Genomic DNA, 18922 nt, shown 5'->3' on the forward strand with positions numbered 1-18922 from the left:
TACTTGGATGAGACTTATCCCCATGAGTGAAAATAAAGATCATTTTGCAATCTGCCACCATTGTAAACTGCTACCCGATAGCTGCAATTCAATATTTAAATATACAAGCTCACTTTAAAGTTGACAAACAAGAAGTCAACTTCACTGGCCTTTAAGGAATAATGTAAAAGTCGGCTCACTGGGAGTGAATTCACCATGAGTACGTATAATCAATTGGTTCAGCCCTACACTCAAAGGGAAACCTGTACTAGGTAGCAGACTCAGACGCAATTCCCACGGTAAGCCACCAGGTGGCGCCAAAGCAACCAGAGCCGGTCCTGAGCAACAAGCCTCTATGTAAACAACTTCATTTTAGAGGAACAAATGAAATTTGGAGGCCAGGAGACAGCTGTCGTGGAAATTAGAGCTTCGAGATTGGTTATGTTAGTTAAAGTAAATGCAGTTTTATGCTGGGAGGGAGGAGCAGACTGCAAATTCACACAGGGAACAGGCTGTTAAAGAGTGAATGCTAACATACACCAGGTGTCATTTCATACGCGAAACTTGGTTTCTAAGAATACCCGGACACGCTGCTGTTATCCCTGGGGAGGATGGCTGGACTTAGGAGGCTGTGTGCCTTATTTCAGATCTCACAGTGAGTTGAGAGCTGGCTTCTGAAGTCCAGTCTTTGAGGATTTCAATCCATAGTTGCTAATCATCTCCTGCTATTTCTCTCTCCCTGCACGGTTCTTTCCACACTGACTGTTCTGAGGTGGAGAGGGCAGCGGAGCTGTACTGGGTAGAGGGTCAACCTTCCCTAGCTCTGCCTTCCTCCAAGAACTGAGACCCAGCTTCAAACCGGAGAAATGAGCCAAATTATAATAATGGCTTTGTCACGTGCTGACACAGACTCTCTTTGTCCCTTGCAGTGGGTGTGCCTTGGAGCTATTGTGTTAAGGTGTACACAATCCTTGGATGAGGTTGAATAGCTGCTCGATGATTTGGATCCCGTTAGTGAACATAAGGATCAGTAGCGATCAGAGCATTCGGATTAGAGAGTTTAAATAAATAATACAAATCTATGAGAGGTAGGAAATGGTGCTAGTCCCTCGGCCACGTCTGAAGCTGAACCAGCGGACACACTAACCATATTTTGGCCAAAAAGAAGCTTTATTGGAAAAAAAAAAGCCTTAAAAGTAGTGTTTTGGATGATGGACTTACATCTGCTCTCATCAGGGATAGTCCTTGCTAAATACGGATTACAAATTCTGTTTTATATTGGACCTGCTTGGCCCTTTACCAGCCATGATAGTATGAGAATCGGAAGAAATACATTAGACCTTTCAGTTCCAGAGCCTTAAATCATTAAACCAAGACACCAAGACTTTTAAAAAATGATTAAAAAAAAATACATTTATTAAATGCAGGGAGGCATGTGCGGAGGTCAGGGGACAATTTCCCAGGAGTCCATTCTATCATGTTGTTCCTAGGGATGGATCTTAGGTTGTCAGGCTTGGTAGCAAGTGACTTTACCTGCTGAGCCCTAAACCAAAGAAAATTTAAAGTTATAGTCTTCACCCCTCATCAAGGAAATTTTTCTTTGTGGCAGATGGAGAAACCATTTCAGAAAAACAATAAAAACCCAGAGGTTGGAGCCCAGTGTACCAAGGGACGCTTCTATTATACAACTCCCACACCGAAGGCTCGGGGAACAGTGCTGACGTGAGGAAAGAAAGACTGTAGGAGCCAGAAGAACAGATTTGCTGTGAGACTGTGTCTCCTAAGAACTTCAGAAGTTGTACCTACAAAGTCTCAGCAATAGGTCTGCCTAAACACAAGCTGAAGAAGGGCTAAGGAGGACAGAGGAAGTGCATGAAGCCCCAGCCCTAAGAATTACAGGCAACTAAGGGACATGAGAGCGGGAAAGAGAGTCTGCCCCAGGGTGAGCACTCTAGCTGGTCATCTGCTATCAAACGGGCAGCCCTGGAAACACACACACAAATAATGTAAAGACGGAGCAGGCTGAACGTATGTATTTAGGGACATACACATGCAATAACAACAGCAACAACTAAGGAAAAAAGAAGCCATAAATTTGAAAGAGCAAGGAGGGATATATAGGAAGGTTGGAGAGAGAAAAAAAGAAGGGGGGATGGTGTAATTATATTAAATCTCAATTATAAAAGAAATAGAAGGTGTGGGCCACCACTGCCCTGCAAAGAAATAATTTCCAAAAAGCTATTTGATCTAATTTTAATGACATATTCTTACTTTCCACTATTAACAAAATAGAATAAAATTAAGCTATTTGGTACCAGTTTTTTAAAAATTTTATTCTTAGTTCAATTTGATCTTAAACATTTTAGTCATGTTCTTTAGCTCATAGACCACGAATGTAGCAATGAATGTGATTCATGTGTATTGTAAACACATATACATATCTTGAGTGTTTACTTAACTGATAAAGAAACATCATCAAACAGTTTGAGGCTATGGGGCTGCTGAGATGGCTCAGAGGGTAAAGGGGCTTGCTGACAAGTTTGATGACCTGAGTTCAATCCCCAGGAAGCCACCTGGTAGAGGAAGAGCATTGATGCCTGTGAAATGTCCTCTGACTTTCCCATGTAAACTAGGATGACCCTCATGTGTGCATGCATACATAAATGATGATTATATAGACTGATAAGTAAATGTGTTTCAAAGGCTTGAAAACATGTAAGAGGTTGGTGATGTATAGGATGGAGAGAAGCCATAAGGAAGGGTATTGCCATATCTGGGATTCAGGGCAAGAGGAGACAGATTTCCTAGAGCAATGCCCAGAAAGGATGGGGAAGAACAGGACATTCTTTGGGGGCCAATAAAAGGATGCAAAAAACAAGGGGCAAGTCTTGATTCAGTATCAGCATCCAGGAAGTGAGAGATCCTATTTGAGAAAGACTTGGAGTTTGGCTGGATTTGGGGATAGAGAAGAACACTTGAATATTGTATTTCAATTTTTTTTTTTTTGTTGAGACAACTGGTAGGTGGCTTCATGGTTATTCATGAAAGATATATTAAGGAAAAGAGGGAGGGAAGGTTCATCAGGGAAAGTGAGTCTGGAGGCTGTGATGTTTGAAGGGCATGTGATATATGTAAGTCTGTGATGTACATAGGTCTGTAGTAAGACAAAGTTTGGCCTGACCATGCTTATTCTGGAGCTAAAACTACTGTCATAGATAAAGTTACTCATTAAAGAATAGTCAGGGAGAGGCTGGAAAGGTGGCTGGGCAGTTAGCAAATATTGCTTATCTTAGGGTTTTACTGCTGTGGATAGACACCATGACCAATACAAGTCTTACAAAGGACAACATTTAATTGGGGCTGGCTTATAGGTTCAGAGATTCAGTCTATTATCATCAAGGTGGGAGCAGGGCAGCATCCAGGCAGGCATGGCACAGGAGGAGCTGAGAGTTCTACATCTCCATCTGAAGGCTGCTAGCAGAATACTGACTTCCAGGCAGCTAGGATGAGGGTCTTAAGGCCCACACCCATAGTGACACACCTACTCCAACTGGGCCACACCTTCTAATCGTGCCACTCCCTGAGCCGAGCATAAACAAATCACCACACTGCTCTTACAGAGCATTGGAGTTCAATTCCCAGTACCAATGTTGGGTATTCACAACTACCTGTTGTTCAGCTTCAGGGGCATCTGCCACTCTTTTCTTGCCTCTCTGGGTACCACTACATAATAAGAAGGTGATGAGCAAGAGAGAGAGAGAGAGAGAGAGAGAGAGAGAGAGAGAGAGAGAGAGAGAGAGAGAGAGAGAGAGACAGAGAGACAGAGAGAGACAGAGACAGAGAGAGACAGAGAGAGAGAGAGAGAGAGAGACAGAGAGAGAGACAGAGAGAGACAGACAGAGGAAGTGGATACCCAATAAGAAGTGAGAACCAATCAAGGAGTCACGGGGAGAGGAACATGCTTCAAAGGGAAAGAGTGTAAGAGAAGAAAGCAGCAGGCTATCAAAGCTAAGTTCTAAAAGGCACGGAAAAGAAGCAGAACCAGGAAGGAAGCCTTGCTGAGGAAAACAAAACCTAAGCCTTTGCAGACAGGATGGACAAGAACATACACAAGGATATTTACATATCCTACAGTAGAGGAAAAAGCAACAGAGGCAGCTCATGCAATGGGTGTTTGGTGGAGTTGGGAGTGGACACAGGCGTGGAAGGTGTGGAGCAAGAGGAAGACACAGGAAACCTTTGCTGAGACTACATGATGCACCTGAGTTAAGCCAACACAGTTTAGGATTATTCCCTAAAGGGGTTCTTGCTGAATAGTCTCTGCTCTGAGGTCTCCTACACTTGTGCCACAGTTGGCTTTGGTTTCCTTTCAAACTGAAAAGAGTTTGTGTTCACATGCCGGTTCTAATGTCAGAAAGGTATCCTGGAAAGGAACTGAACTGGACAGTGAAAACGCCCACAGATTTCTTGAAGGACAGTGGCCATCCATACCTTTCAGTGAAGGTTAAATTAAAATTAAAGCCACAGTAGCTCAGGGGAAGCAACATGATTCCTAAGCTCCATGGCTGAACAGGTTACGGGGACCTGCTGGTCACACTGTTTTACCTGGAAAATCTGAGGCCTGTCCTTATTAGACGATCATCCTCCATTCACAAGTTCATTCATTCATTCATTCATTCATTCACATTTAAAAGGCTAAGTTGTCTCACTTTACTGAGCCATCTGTGAGTCGTTCTCATGAGGGGAACTGGTGAGACTTCCCTCACAATCTCAAGCGTTCGGATGCTTTGCTGGCACTATATGGCGAGGCTTAGAAGGTGTGGCTTTCCTGAAGGAAGTGTGTCACTGGGGGGCGGGCGGGTTTCAATGGCTCTCACTGTTCCCTGCTCTTCCTGCTTGTGGTTTAAGACATCAGGTCTCAGTTGCTACTTCAGCCACCAGGCCTGCCTGCTGCCAAACTTCTCTCTGTAATGGTGATGCACTCTTATCCCTCTAAGAGTAAGGCCAAACAAACCCTTTCTTTTATAAGTTGCCTTGCCTTGGTCATGGTGGTTTTGTTTTTGTTTTTGTTTTTTTTTTTGTTTTTTGTTTTCTGTTTTTTTTGAGACAGGGTTTCTCTGCATAGCCCTGGCTGTCCTGGAACTCACTCTGTAGACCAGGCTGGCCTCAAACTCAGAAATCCACCTGCCTCTGCCTCCCGAGTGCTGGGATTAAAGACGTGCACAAGCCACGTCCAGTGGTCATGGTGTTTTATCTCATCCACAGAAATGTAACGAATATACTTTGTGTGCAAATGCGCGCGCGTGTGTATATGTGTGCATGTGTGTATGTGTGTGTGTGTGCCACCATAATGTCAGACAGTATCTCAGTATTTAACTCTCTGCCTTATTCCTTAAGGCAAGGTCTCTCATTGAATTTGGATCTAGGCTTGTAGTCAGCAGTCAGCAAACCCTAGTGATTCTCCTGTCCCTACCTTCTAAAGCTCTGAGGTTATAGGAGGACATGGCCATGCCTGGCTTTTTAAGTGGGTGCTGGAAGATTTGAACCCAGGTCCCTATACTTGCACAGGAAGATGTCTTACTCACTGTGCCATCTCTCTCGCTCCTGAGCTGTGCGAGTTATAGGCAATGGAGGAGCCTGGGTGGAGGGTGCAGATGTTTCTGAGCCTGGGTGGAGGGTGCAGATGTTTCTGAGCCTGGGTGGAGGGTGCAGATGTTTCTGAGCCTGGGTGGAGGGTGCAGATGTTTCTGAGCCTGGGTGGAGAGTGCAGATGTTTCTGAGCCTGGGTGGAGGGTGCAGATGTTTCTGAGCCTGGGTGGAGGGTGCAGATGTTTCTGAGCCTGGGTGGAGGGTGCAGATGTTTCTGAGCTTGGGTGGAGGGTGCAGATGTTTCTGAGCCTGGGTGGAGGGTGCAGATGTTTCTGAGCCTGGGTGGAGGGTGCAGATGTTTCTGAGCCTGGGTGGAGGGTGCAGATGTTTCTGAGCTACCTTTGGGACTTCTTACAAACCTATCGTTATTCAAAACTTTAAAAAGATTTTAAAAAGCGAGCAACAGGACCAGGCTTTAGCGCAAACAGGCAGCTATGCAGGGGATTGAAAGATACAAATACCATAACTGCAACATGGCCAGCCAGCCCGTGCTCCGAGGAGCACCACATGGGAAGGCAGACTCTAATCTCCCTGGGGTGTGCATCTGGAGGAGGGTTCCCCAGGCAGAAAGGGAGTTTAGATGAAAGGACAGGTACCTCCTGAGAAAATGCTGGTCCTCAGGTTACCAAGAAACCATTTACTGTTACTGTTTTGGTAGGGCTAGAGTGAAGCTTAAGTTTTGGAAGCTCCATTTTTTTTCTTAGCAATGATTAATCATATATAATAATGGATTTCATTATGAAATTTTCAGCCATATAGATGCTCCCTCCTTTAATATCTGCAAAACCACCATGACCAGAGTTATACTCACTGTAGAGAAGAATCTACACGCATTTAGAAATGGGGTGTGGGAGGTGCTGACAGTGCTTCACCTTCCCCTTTGTCGAGGTTTTCTGACCCCACGTTTAACCCTGATTGAGTTGGATTTCTGATTTTAGCTCTTGGCTAGGTGCTCCTTCTGTTGGATTTGAACAGGTAATTTTTAAGGTTGAGGTTGTTCGGAACCACCACTCAAAGATGTTAGGATGAGTAGCATTTTCTACAAAACTCAAAAGACCCATTTGTGTGTCTGCATCTGGAAAATACTCCAGGACCAAACTGAATACTGAGTCTTAGGGCAAAAAGCACTTGGCTTCAGCACACTAGGCTGAGAAAGGACCACCCAGGCAGTGCATCCCTACCTCCGGAGCGATGTAGTCAGGAGTTCCACAGAAAGTATTTGTCTTCGCATCTCCTAGCATGTTCTCCTTGCACATCCCAAAGTCTGCTATTTTGATATGTCCATCTCTGTCTAACAGGATATTATCAAGCTTCAGGTCCCTGAAAAACAAAAGAAAAGCAAAATCTCACTTGAATGAACACAGTTATGTTAAAGTGAAATTCTCGTGGGGTGTGGCAGCTGTGTCATCACAGCTGGGCGGGGGAGTCAGAGGGCTTTGTGGCTGCCTGATCCCCTGGACCACGCATGGCTGTTCTCAATTGCTCATTGCCTGCTGTCATTAGCTCCACCTCCGAGCATCAGTGGCCCATGCTCAGGGTTTCTCTTGAGGCCCTTGCTGCCCTGCATATCTGGCTTGAGCCAGATACGGAGCTAGATTCTCACATCTCCCATACCGTTCTGAATACTTGCTGCAACTTAGGGGCTCTGTCCAGATTTTCTATGTGAATATCTCAGCAGGAAATTGGGTACATCAATGTCCTGTGTGGATGTCCCAGCAAAAGAGCGAATATATCAATGTCCCATGTCACTGCCCCAGTGGCTGTTCTGACAATAGTATACAGCACACACTAAACACTCGATAGTGTTTATGGAACCAATTAACAGCCAACCAATGGTTCTTAGCTGTGAAGCACACTGAGAAACTGCTTTACCTGCTAGTTCCAGTTCTTGTGAGAATAAGTTCTCTAGAGAAACACAATGGGATTCAGCTAGGCTGCGGCAGCTGAGTTGTAGGCAGATGCCCCTGGAGTTGATGTCTTCCATTTGGGCCAGGTTAGTCATCTCTACTACCCACACGCCACCAATCGTTTCCGTGTGACTGGGAATCCATAGACACAGCTCAGGTTCTTGAGAATGTCTGTTTATCTCTGTTCCTCCCCATACTTTCATGACCAACACAGAAGATGCTTGGCAACTCTTAGGCTTCTCATTGGAGAACGCTTGTCTTCTGCCCCCGATCTTCCACCGGAGCTAAACGCACTGCATACCAACCTGATCCCATTCAGTTCAGTTATGGGCTAATGTAAATGCAGACGTTAACAATTCAGGTTTGTTTAGGTAATCCATATGCTAGGCTATATTCATGTCATTTTAAGGTTGTCATTTATAGATATGTTTATATAGTTCTAAAGTTTGGCTGATGATGGTGGGAGCCGTGTCTAGGGTGTGAGCATCTAGCTGTGAGGCTTTAGAAAAGACTGGAAGAACAACAGACACAGTGTTCAATGCTTCCTCTGGGTTCTTTTGCTTGTCCATACATTTATCTCATCATTGGATCCTTACAGTAGTCCTTTGATATCAAATTATCATTGCTATTGTGTGCTATGGGTGTGAGTGTGTGTGGCATATGCAGTGTGGTCTGCAGGCACATGTGAGTGTGGGTGCCCACCCTTGTATGTGATGGGAGAGAGGAAGACAGACGATATTCTGTTCTATCTCTCCACCTTTTCCCTTCAGACAAGGTTTCTTACCAGACCTAAAGATCGGCTGGCAACCAGAAAGCCCCAGCAATCCTCCTGTCTTCACTCCCCCCGTCACTGGGATTACCAATGCAGGCCGTTAGGCTTGGATAAACAGTGGGGGTGTAGGGGATTTGAACCCAGGTTTGTGAGCTTGAGCTGTAAGCACTCGCTCTACCCTGTGAGCCAATTCTGCAACCCCATCAATTTACTATTAATGTATTTTTCCAGTTAAGACAAAAGTTCCGCACAGATGATGTCTGTTTATCCAGACCACATAGCCAGTCAGTGGCCTGAGGTGCAAACCTAGTCTTCTCTCTTACTGTCTTTTATACAGAGACCACCTGGTCTTTCTCATCAAACTGGTCTCATGAAATTATACAAGGATGTATTTTAAGTGATCTAAAAATAAATGTTCTCTGTGCCTCTGGCGAGGAAAAACAAGCTTCATGTCAAATTTCCAGTCCACATTTCCTTTAAAGCAGGGCAGATGCTTTTGGGACTGTGGGAGAGGGGGGTCTGAGAGATCTGCATTGGAATGGAAAGGTCCAGAAAGGTATTTTTTTTTCCTTCAAAGCTAGACCTCCACGGAAGTAAGGAATGAAGGCAGAAGACTAGCCAGGTTCTCTGGAGCCAACTAGAGATGTTTTAGAGCCCAGAGATCCAGAACATTCGGAGGCAAGTCATTCAACTTCCTCTTCACTATGGGACATCGGGACTCAAGAGAAGCACTGTGGAGTCCAAGGCCACTGTTTGTCTCTGTGGCCGTTTTGCACCAAGCATAATGGAAAAGTAAGTGGATCCCTTCGGCATATGACCAATGCTAGAGAAGATCTTCCATTCAGAAGCCAAGTCACAGTTGGTTTCATGGTGGACCTTCTCAGCCACGTTCCTTGCCCTTGCTGAGCCTCGTTACTAACCAATAAACAAGGCCCATGGTGCCTCTTGTCATTTCTTGTGAGATCTACTGAAGTGGGCCACATGAAAGCAGTTGAAAGTGGTCTCAGATACGAGGTGATGTCCAAGGTGATGTCACTACCAAGTACAGTCAGCTCCTCCTCAGCTCAGATGTCCTCAGAGCTGAGCCATCTTTTCTTTGTATGTCTGTGTATTTCTGAGTCCTTGATTTTATGTTACATCCAAACTTGTACTGATAGCATCTTTTAAGATGCTGCTGTTTCCATTAGGGGCCTCGCTAGATGGTGCTGAAGGATGAATCTACCTGCTTCTCCCTGTCTCCCCTTGTTGTTCAGGTCTGTGACGTCTAACCATGGGCTCTGGACTGGTTCATTTAGCTTTGCTCCACAGGAGGTAGTGAGTGGTTCTGAGAGCTAACTGGCTGTCTCCTTCCTCTCTCTCTCTCTCTCTCTCTCTCTCTCTCTCTCTCTCTCTCTCTCTCTCTCTCTCTCTCTCACTGTGTGTGTGTGTAGTGGACGGTGTGTGTGTGGGTAAGGGGGCTTCAATCTGCAGGTCACTCTCTCTATTTGAAAATATCTTCCCCGTAAAAAGCTACCAGAAGATAAGACATTTTTGTTTTTTGGGTGCTATCAGTTCTGACAAGATCTTCTCTTCCCTCTCCTTTTAAAACTGGAATATTTATTTGAATTTTTTAGAGTGTACTGCCTCTCTCTTTTCATGTAAGTCTAAAAAAAAAATCTAAAAGTGGCTTTATTCATATATCTTAGCTTGGGAATTCGACATATTTTCTGCCATCATGATCTTTTACCAGGAACTATGGGTTAGTGCATGTTCATCAGTTCATGATACTGGTGCCTACCCCACTATGAATATGTTCATATTCTCTCTCTCTCTCTCTCTCTCTTTCTCTCTCTCTCTCTCTCTCTCTCTCTCTCACACACACACACACACACACTCACTCACTCACTCACTCACTCACTCACACAACTTAAAAAGGAAGTGTATTCTTAAAGAGTGTCGTTAAGGAGACTGGCTTCCCCAAACATGCCTAGGTCAGCAGTTTTGACATGCTGCACAGAGAGAGCATGCTCACCCAGACACATCTAGAAATGAATACTTATTTCTCATTATGTGATTGGTTGTTTTGTTTTTTTCTTCAGAAAGCAAGACCGTACTCCACAAACACCAAAGCGTCAGTGTTGACCAAGGCTCTATACTGCCTACTGTCTGCAGAAAGCCAAGTGCAAGACAATGGAAGTTCTAGTGGTGACTCCAGGTCATGACTGTCCCAGGACAGCCCTTGTTGGTTTCTGGCTGTTCAACCAACTCCTTCCCAGACCCTTTTCCTCCCTGCCTCCATGGCCCCTTCATCTATAGTGAGTCTGGAAATCAGGCATCTAACCTTTGAGGGTTTTATGTTAAATATGGGTCAACTGTGTTTGAGGAAGTGAGGGGCAGCGATGTAGTCACATCCCTCTGAGAGCTCTGACTGTAGAGAGCAAAATAATACTGTGCAGGGGAGAAGGTTTGAATTCATGAAAGAGGGCAAAGGAGTGGTCCGTGTGCTTCTGTAGGCTTCAGTCATGAGTTTTTATAGATGTTATGTGAACCTCCCAGAAAGAGCTTCCGTCTCCCACCCAAGAGGAAACATTGCATAAGCATGTCTAGGTGACCCAGAAGCACGAGGTACAAAGGGGGCGGATGATGGAGAAAGCAGAATAATGTTGTCAGAGATGAATAGTGGCTGGAGGAGGAGAGGACAAGTCACAGGAAGGACAAGAGCCAGGACCAGAAGAAAGGAGGATGCTAGCCCAGACCTGTCTGGCTTCCAGGAGTAGATGTCACAGTGGGAAGGGTTCTAGGTGGAGACTTTTCTCCCCAGATATTTTCACATCATTCAACTGCAGTGCTTAAATTAACTGGGTCGTGAAGCAAAAAGTCAGACAGAGAATGGTTTACCTGTAGACAATTCCTTTGGAATGAAGAAACTGCAGACCAAGGATGACCTCAGCAGCATAAAACCTGCAAGAGAGACATGGCATGAGGACAAGAACAGCAGAGTAAAACCCCCAAAACACAGCATGAGGCCAGGGACAGCAGAGTAAGCCCCCAAGAAAGACAGCCAAGACACGGCATGAGGACAGGGACAGCAGAGTAAAACCCCCAAGACACAGCATGAAGACAGGGACAGCAGAGTAAACCCCCAGCCTTGTGATAGTTTACATGCATTCAGCTACACGGCACACGCCCACTTTGGCTTAATTCCAGTGAAGACAATATTGTCCACTCTACACTTAACACAGAGACTCAGGAAGCCCAGAGAGCATAAAATAGGAGCTGGTCTCGTCAATCAAGATCTTCTGAGCTGTTTACTGATCTTTTAAGCTCGGTAAACAGTAACGTCCATATTATCATAAGACCCATGCAAACATGAAGAGTAATAAATAGCACAGTGTCGTAGGAAAATAACTTCCTCTTTCATTTTAAATTCTGCCTGGAGCCCAAATCACTGTATGCCAGGCTATTCTCAACATATTCGGCTAGAATGTTGTCTTATTAATAACATTAAGCATAGGCCAGAACCTTAGCTTGAGAGGTGAAGAAAAGGATATTAGAAGATAGACGACGATAAGCCAACCCTCATCTTCAGTGGTGACAGGTCTAAAGGAAATGAGTTTATGTCTTCTCCAGTGAGATTAAGCCAGACGTAAGGCAGAGTTTCCCAGAAGTGAAATATGCTGGAACCCAGGACAGGCAGCAGGTGTTCAAGTTAGCTTCACGCTTTATAGAACCCTCAGGGACAGAATGGTTCATTTCTAACACACACACACACACACACACACACACATGCACACATGCATGCACGCACACACACACACAGGCATACATACACACAGACACACACAGATACACACACACAGACACACAGAGATACACACACAGAGATAGACACACAGACACACACATACACACACACTCATACACACACAAAGACATACACACACACACACACATACACACACGAGCTCGCTCACTCATGTGCAGTGTGCAATGCTGAGTGACTTCTGTGCAAGGCTGCAGAAGCCTGATAAAGATAATCTCAGGTGCTTGGCTACAGGTGCCTGGAGACACTGGGAGTGGCCAGTGCCCCCTTCTAGAGTGGATAGCCACATTGCTGGGGTTTTGCAGCAGCTAATGGACCAAGTCCATCTTTCAGTCCAGTTCAACCTAAATCACAAAGTGCTTACAAAGAGATACACGATAAATGGCTGAGCATCAAAGGGGGAAAAGCTGGTATATAATCATCTTTGAAAACAACATTTATTGACTGATTGATTGTCTATCATGATGCATTTGTGGAGATCAGAGGGTATCCTATGGGAGTCTGGGATGGGACTCAGTTCCTGAGGCATTCTTACTGAGCTATCTTGCCAGCCTTAGCTATCATCTGTAAATGACTCTAATTTCCATGCTTCCTTTTGCTTGTATGTCAGTGTGGGTTTGTCAGGAGAGAAGCAGGACCATGGCTAAGGGAAGAACAGCACCTCGCGGTGACCTGTGGGGCCCAGCCATGGTCCTACCAGGGAAACAGCTGGCTCTATTTCTCTCGCATCTCTGGTTACTTGATGCTAGAGAAGGTACAGGAAGGGCTGAATGCTTTCTAACTTTGCACTGAGTTTTCTCCTGGTTGGCTGCAGCTCGGTGCCACCCTCAGGGCCACAGGGAACATCCGAGTTCCCTTTCCCTGCTCTTTCCAAAGGATACATAGTTGCATCTGCGCTCAGTGAGTTACAGCTTGCTGGACTGGAGGAGCTTGCTATGGACTGAAGTAATACTTTGTAGCACATGGAACAAGGGATGGATTTCAGTTTCACAAAATGGAAAAATTTTGACTTGTTTGACACTATTCCCAAGTGTTTACCTTGTTCTGGGACTTACTTGTGCCAAGAAAGAAGATAAGAAAAATAACACGAGGGGGCTAAGAACATGGCTGTGTGGTTAAGACTACTTCCAGAGGACCCAGGTTCAAATCCCAGCATCCATATCAGTTTGGTTCACAATTGCCTGTATCTCTAGTTCCAGGGGACCTGATACCTTCTCCTGGATTCTGAGGGTACTGCGTGCACATGTGCACATACACACATTTGAGCACACACACAAAATCATTAAAAGTAAATAAAAGTGACCAGCAGAGAAAACCATCTGTAAATGCTGGATGCACGTAATAAAGCAAGAATACAGAATGTCCCAGATCCCAAGTAGGCACTTACGTGGCTCTGGAAAGATCAAATTTGTGGCAACTTTGGATGTGGTACATTAAGTCGCCTCCATTGAGATACTCCATCACGAAAAAGAGATTTTCCTAGGAGAAGAACAACCATTGTCAATTTTTTTTTTTTAGCACAGAAAGAAAATAAAGTTAACTTTATGAAGAGATTAGATAATTTTAGAGGAAACAATTCTATCATTAAGTTTCTAATGAAAAGACTGATAAAATACTGAAGCCGAATTATAATTTTGAACCCCAGGGCATGTGGGAAATCCTAGTGAGAGGATGGGTAACACACCAAGGGCCTTGTGATGGGCTGGATTTTGCTGCTGATCAATGGACAGTGTGGAAGGCTTAGCAGTGTGGATTATACACTTGCTCGAATATCCTTGAATGCATAGGATGGTGTCTGCTTCTCTCAGTCCAGGTCATGGGGTCCTCCCATGTTATATGATGCTCAGCCAACAATCAGTTGTTCTAAGAGTGATAGCCCAGGTCTTCTATCAAAGAGTCCTCAGTTTTGTCATCAAGTTTGCAAATTACCCTCATTTCCATACATCACTCATGGCAAAGGTAGGCGTAGTGTTTGAGCATGTCGCTTCTAGGGTAGGATACTCTGCCCGGCATTAGGAATACAACACTTATGAGAAGTAATTAACAGAAAACCTGGGTAGTTCTCAGGTCATGGGTAACAGTATCGAATATCAGAGGTCTCATATTCCTACCAGTTCATGTTCCACCAACAACGTGAGACACTATTTCTTCAAGAAAAATAGTCACAGCTCTCTGAATGCCCCTGAATGCTTAAGAGTTTTCAGGAGTCATAGCGTTACTAACCTATGAAGTGTGGAGACAGTGAGTTTGTGCACAAATTTGCACTTAACCACATCTGAGTGACTTTTTAAAAAACAGAATTAACTTTCTGTCTGGAGCGGAGAGACTTGATCAGGCAGTCTAGTTTATTTGGTGAGCCCCAAGTCCTAGTGCCAGACCTGCCTCAAAAACCAAGGTGGACAGATCCCGAGGAATGACACAGGAGGCTGACTCCTAGCCTCCACAGGGATGTGCACACGTATGCACCCGTACATTCACACATATACACCCACTACACATAAAAGCAATTGGTAAGAGCATCTGCAAAAGCAACTGAGGAGATGGTTGGTTTGTATGGTCAGGATACAGAGAGGGTCCTGCAGTGTTTTTCTTGGATTTCATAGTTGAGACATAGTTACACAGTGCCACAATTTATTTTCTTCAGGCTTGGAAACAGTGGGTAAGAGAAGCTAGAGGTTGGGGTAACATTTTTGTCCTTTGGGTGAAGGTTGTCTTTCTATTATTCACCTGTTGATTGCTGTACCAGCCGAGAGTTGGCTACTGGGGAGATTTTGGTATTGCTATTCCTCTGGCTCATCATCTGCCTCAGTATTTTATAAACACACACCTTCCTCACTTGCTGATTGGTTTAATAGAGAGTTTCTGGCCAATGGCTAGGCTGAAAAGGGAAGGCATGACTTCTGGTCAGAGGGAGAGTCTCTGGGAAAAGAAGCAGAAGCAGGAAGATTTGCCTGTGGGACATGGAGGTGGTTGGGTACATCAGGACTGAGAGGAGGGTAAAGGACTAGCCGGATGGTGGGTTGTGAGCTAGGACGACAGGATTAAGCTAGGTGAGCTAGCTGTAAGGTCGCCTCAGCTAAGGCCCAAGTGATAATAAAAATTAGTAAGTCCTTGTGTCATTATCTACACTTCTGGTGGGTCCAGAAAGTCCCATTCTCCCATCCCACAGATTCCACACATTATTCTTATTACAGGGACTCTGAAAGTTGGGGGTCTAAAGGAGGGCCTATAACTGTTTTCTTGAGTCACTCAGCCTAACTCAATCTGGCCTTTCCCAGTTGTCAGGGATTTCTGTAGCAATCCTGAAGGGGTCCAGGTAAGCTGGACCTGACTTGTCTTGAGCTAACTCTGTTTTGTTCCTCTGGTCTGTCTCTGGGTCTTTTCCTATTTGACATCGAGTTTTGCAGTGTGGTTGAGGCTGAGTTTTCCCAGTAGCACCAGATCCCTGAAGAACCAGACCTGAGTAAGGATCAAGCAAACCAGTTTGGTCAAGGCCTCTGGGCTATGTGCTTCTTGTCACCAGCTTTCGACTTTGTCCTATAAGCTACTACCAGCACTCCGAAGCCAGAACTTTGAAGCCCAGTGTGGTGACATATACCTGTAATTCCAGCACTAGGGAGGCTGAGGCAGGGGGTCACAGAAAACAGCCTGCGTTACAGAGTGAATTGAAAGCCAGCGAGAAATACATTAAAACCACGTGGTGTTTGGAGTCTAGGGATCCCATTTTTGAGCATAGATAGCTTTTTAAAAAACTTTAATCGCATGACTGAAATTTACATACAAGGCTGGAGAGATGGCTTAGCGGTTAAGAGCACTGACTGCTCTTCCAGAGGTCTTGAGTTCAATTCTCAGCAACCACATGGTGGCTCACAACCATCTGTAATGGGACCCTGTGCCATCTTCTGGTGTGTCTGAAGACAGTGACAGTGTATTCATATAAAATAAATAATTAAATCTTTAAATAAAAAAATAGAAATTTCACAAATAACTTTCATCAGTGGCCAGGAAAGGAAGCCCCAGAAAGTGACTTATGGCTGTCCTGGTCCCCTTCAGAGCTGCTCCCAAAAGCTCTGCCAACTGGAAAGGTGCAGACTGAGGCAGATAGAGTTATCCAAGTGGACGAGACTTGGAGTAGCTGACAGAGCATGGGCTTTGTCATGTCTTAGAGATGAGCTCGAATCACCTTTATTTACAGAGGGAGTTCACTAACCTCTTCTGAGCTTCATTTTGTTTCTGAAATCAGGGTCCTTGTACCTGATAGAAATGTTCTGAGTATGAAATGAGAGGGTTATTTGTAAAGTGAACCTAAAGCTAGCAATTAGATGCACCGAGTAACCGGGGACTGTAGTCATTGTAAGAAAATGAGCGAGATTAGTTAATACTAACAAGCAAACATAAAGAAATGTTTTTTCAAGAAAGAATGAACAGCCCTCCCCTGGCTCTTGGAAGAAAGAAGAAAACAGAATTGGATTTTCATCTCTGAGCTGTTCTCTTGGCTCTGCTCCCCAGCTGCGAGAAGACATAGAGGAACTCTGTGAGACAGTTCGGGCTGGGCTCATTTTACATGGCCCTTGCTGTACATTAGCTGGTACAAAGGGTCTCTCCAGGTGGGCAGGAGCTCAAGTTTTAACGGGATGGGGAGTGAGATGCTACAACTCTGCCCCACCTTTAGTTCATGAACTCCTGGTATAGAACACCAGGGGTTCTAATATCTGAGCCCAGACCAGCCTGCTGCTACCCAGTTGAATGATGAAGCCCTACCAACCCAGGGCTTCAGTGAGACGGGTCTGTGAGAACCTTGACCGAACACCACATATTTTTATATATTTTTCCTTTCCTTGGGGAAAAGATAAAGTTAATAGAGAGAACTCACTCAGCACATTGTACCAAGATCTATGCAATACTCCTAGGCAATCCACACGGAAGGATGCCAAGCTTGTAAAGTCCCAGGCGATATGACGGCCCAGAAAAACACATCCTTGTTGTATAAGTGAGGGGAAGCGAAGGGCCTTCTTTTGGATGTCCTTCAAGCAATGGACCATACAGGTAGCTTTCCTAAGGACTACCATGTTTCCAGAAGAAAGATGGAACAAAGGGTGGGGCTTCCTCTGCTCAAACAGCTCTTGGGTATGTTTGCAGAGCTTGGCTATTGGTGAAGTACAGGTGTTTAGAGTACCCAGAGTCCCAGAGCCCCAGAATGGAATGTTTAATACTTCCATGGGCGGCAGGATGGAAGAGTAGAAAGACTGAAAAAGTCTGAAGGGAATGTGTCTTGTGCTGTTTAGAATACTCCATGGAGGTGGTAGGAAGATGGATTTTGATTGGTCATTTTACTTGGTTTCTAAAAATGTGTGTCTCGTTCTTTGAGGCAAAACCCACTGTGGGATGCTTAGAGGAGAGACAGGACAGACTGAAGCAAAGGACTCAATTATGATCCCTGTGGCTCATCTCAATCTTGGTATTCAGAGTCCTATTTAAGTAGCCCACGACATAGCCTCTTGCCAAGAGGTCCTTTAAGAGTGAACTCTACATTAGAAAGGTATCCTGGGGCTGGCAAGATGGCTCAGCCAGGAAAGGCACTTGTTGCCAAAATTGATGGCCTGAGTAGGATCCCAGGTTCCACACTGACACCCAAGAGCTGTCTTGGGAATTTCTACACATGTGCTGTGGCATGAGTACACACACACACACACACACACACACACACGCATACACACACACACACTGCTCTCTGTAGGAGCAAGCACACTCCAGTTCTCAGCACCACTGTTAGTATTGGGTTGAACACCGACTGGCAATGAGCATTTCCTGCAGGGCTTTTACCAAAGCCACACTCCTCAGGACGCATTCCGTGAATGCCCTTCCACGCCACACTGGCTTTAACAGAACAAGATACCATGGTGTTTCCACCACATGCCTTGGTGTTTTATATCCTTGGTGCACTGAAAATGTAATTATGGAATGGGGACCTGAGAATGCATACAAAATCATTTGTGGCATGTATGTAATCTTAAAAGAGATGGGAGAATCCAAAATGCTCGAGTCCAGCTAGCCTGGCATATGCAGCCATGACAATGGGACTAACACTTGAGGTTATCTTCTGACCTCCATTCCACACATGTGCCAACAAATATATTAATTATTCCCTTGAAAAATTATTGAAATATACACTTTAAGAACTCTTAAAAATTAGAAATAGCCTAGTGGCTTTGCAGAGAATTTTATGTCTCTGTGAAAAGGATAACATTACCCATAGCTTCTGCAAATCTCTTTCTCCTTAGCTGGAGAAAACATGTGCTGTGTGTGTGTGTGTGTGAGTGTGTGGTCTAACATCCATATTTCTTTGTGTTCATCTTATTTGTTATATCCATACAAAAATTTAGCTGTGAAAGAGCTTATTCATATAAAAAGTTTTAATAATTTCAGGAGCTTTCTGCCTTTCTCTGTCCCTTCAGAGTGGGGGGATTACCATGCTGGCTCATATATAGTGGCTTCTCAGGCCTTGAACTTGGGTCCTCACACTTGCCAGGCAAATATTTTACCTGAGCCCCATTCTGAACTAATTTTAACCCATTGTCTTTAGGATCTTCTTTTGTGATTTCCACTATTTTTTTATTATTCTGTTTTATCCTTTTTTTTTTTTAATTACATTGTCAGTACAGTGTGGGCTTCTTCAGTGTTAGAAAAGCTAAAGATTCCCTCAGCTATGGATCACCACAGTGAAGGCTTCTTTAAGCCTACTTCCTAAAGGGGAAAGACTCATGTGATCTTGCATGGCAAGGTTTTATGTGAGAATTACAAGTGAGAACTGCC

The 18922-nt window shown here is 44.6% G+C and overlaps 1 protein-coding gene across 2 annotated transcripts in view; it reads right to left on the reverse strand.

The window, feature by feature from the left end:
* The window catches only part of Prkcq (protein kinase C theta), a 131210-nt gene that overhangs the window by 12503 nt on the left and 99785 nt on the right, over positions 1–18922 (reverse strand). For both annotated transcript variants that reach the window (XM_021155209.3, XM_085835201.1), the window contains 3 exons: positions 13497–13588; positions 11185–11247; positions 6810–6948 (listed from right to left, as the gene is read on the reverse strand). In XM_021155209.3, the coding sequence (XP_021010868.1) occupies positions 6810–6948; positions 11185–11247; positions 13497–13588 (294 nt within the window). The remainder of the gene's footprint in view (positions 1–6809; positions 6949–11184; positions 11248–13496; positions 13589–18922) is intronic.

Source organism: Mus caroli, unplaced genomic scaffold (assembly GCF_978045245.1).
Source record: "Mus caroli unplaced genomic scaffold, Mus_caroli_1 scaffold_2, whole genome shotgun sequence".
Taxonomy (NCBI): Eukaryota; Metazoa; Chordata; class Mammalia; order Rodentia; family Muridae; genus Mus; species Mus caroli.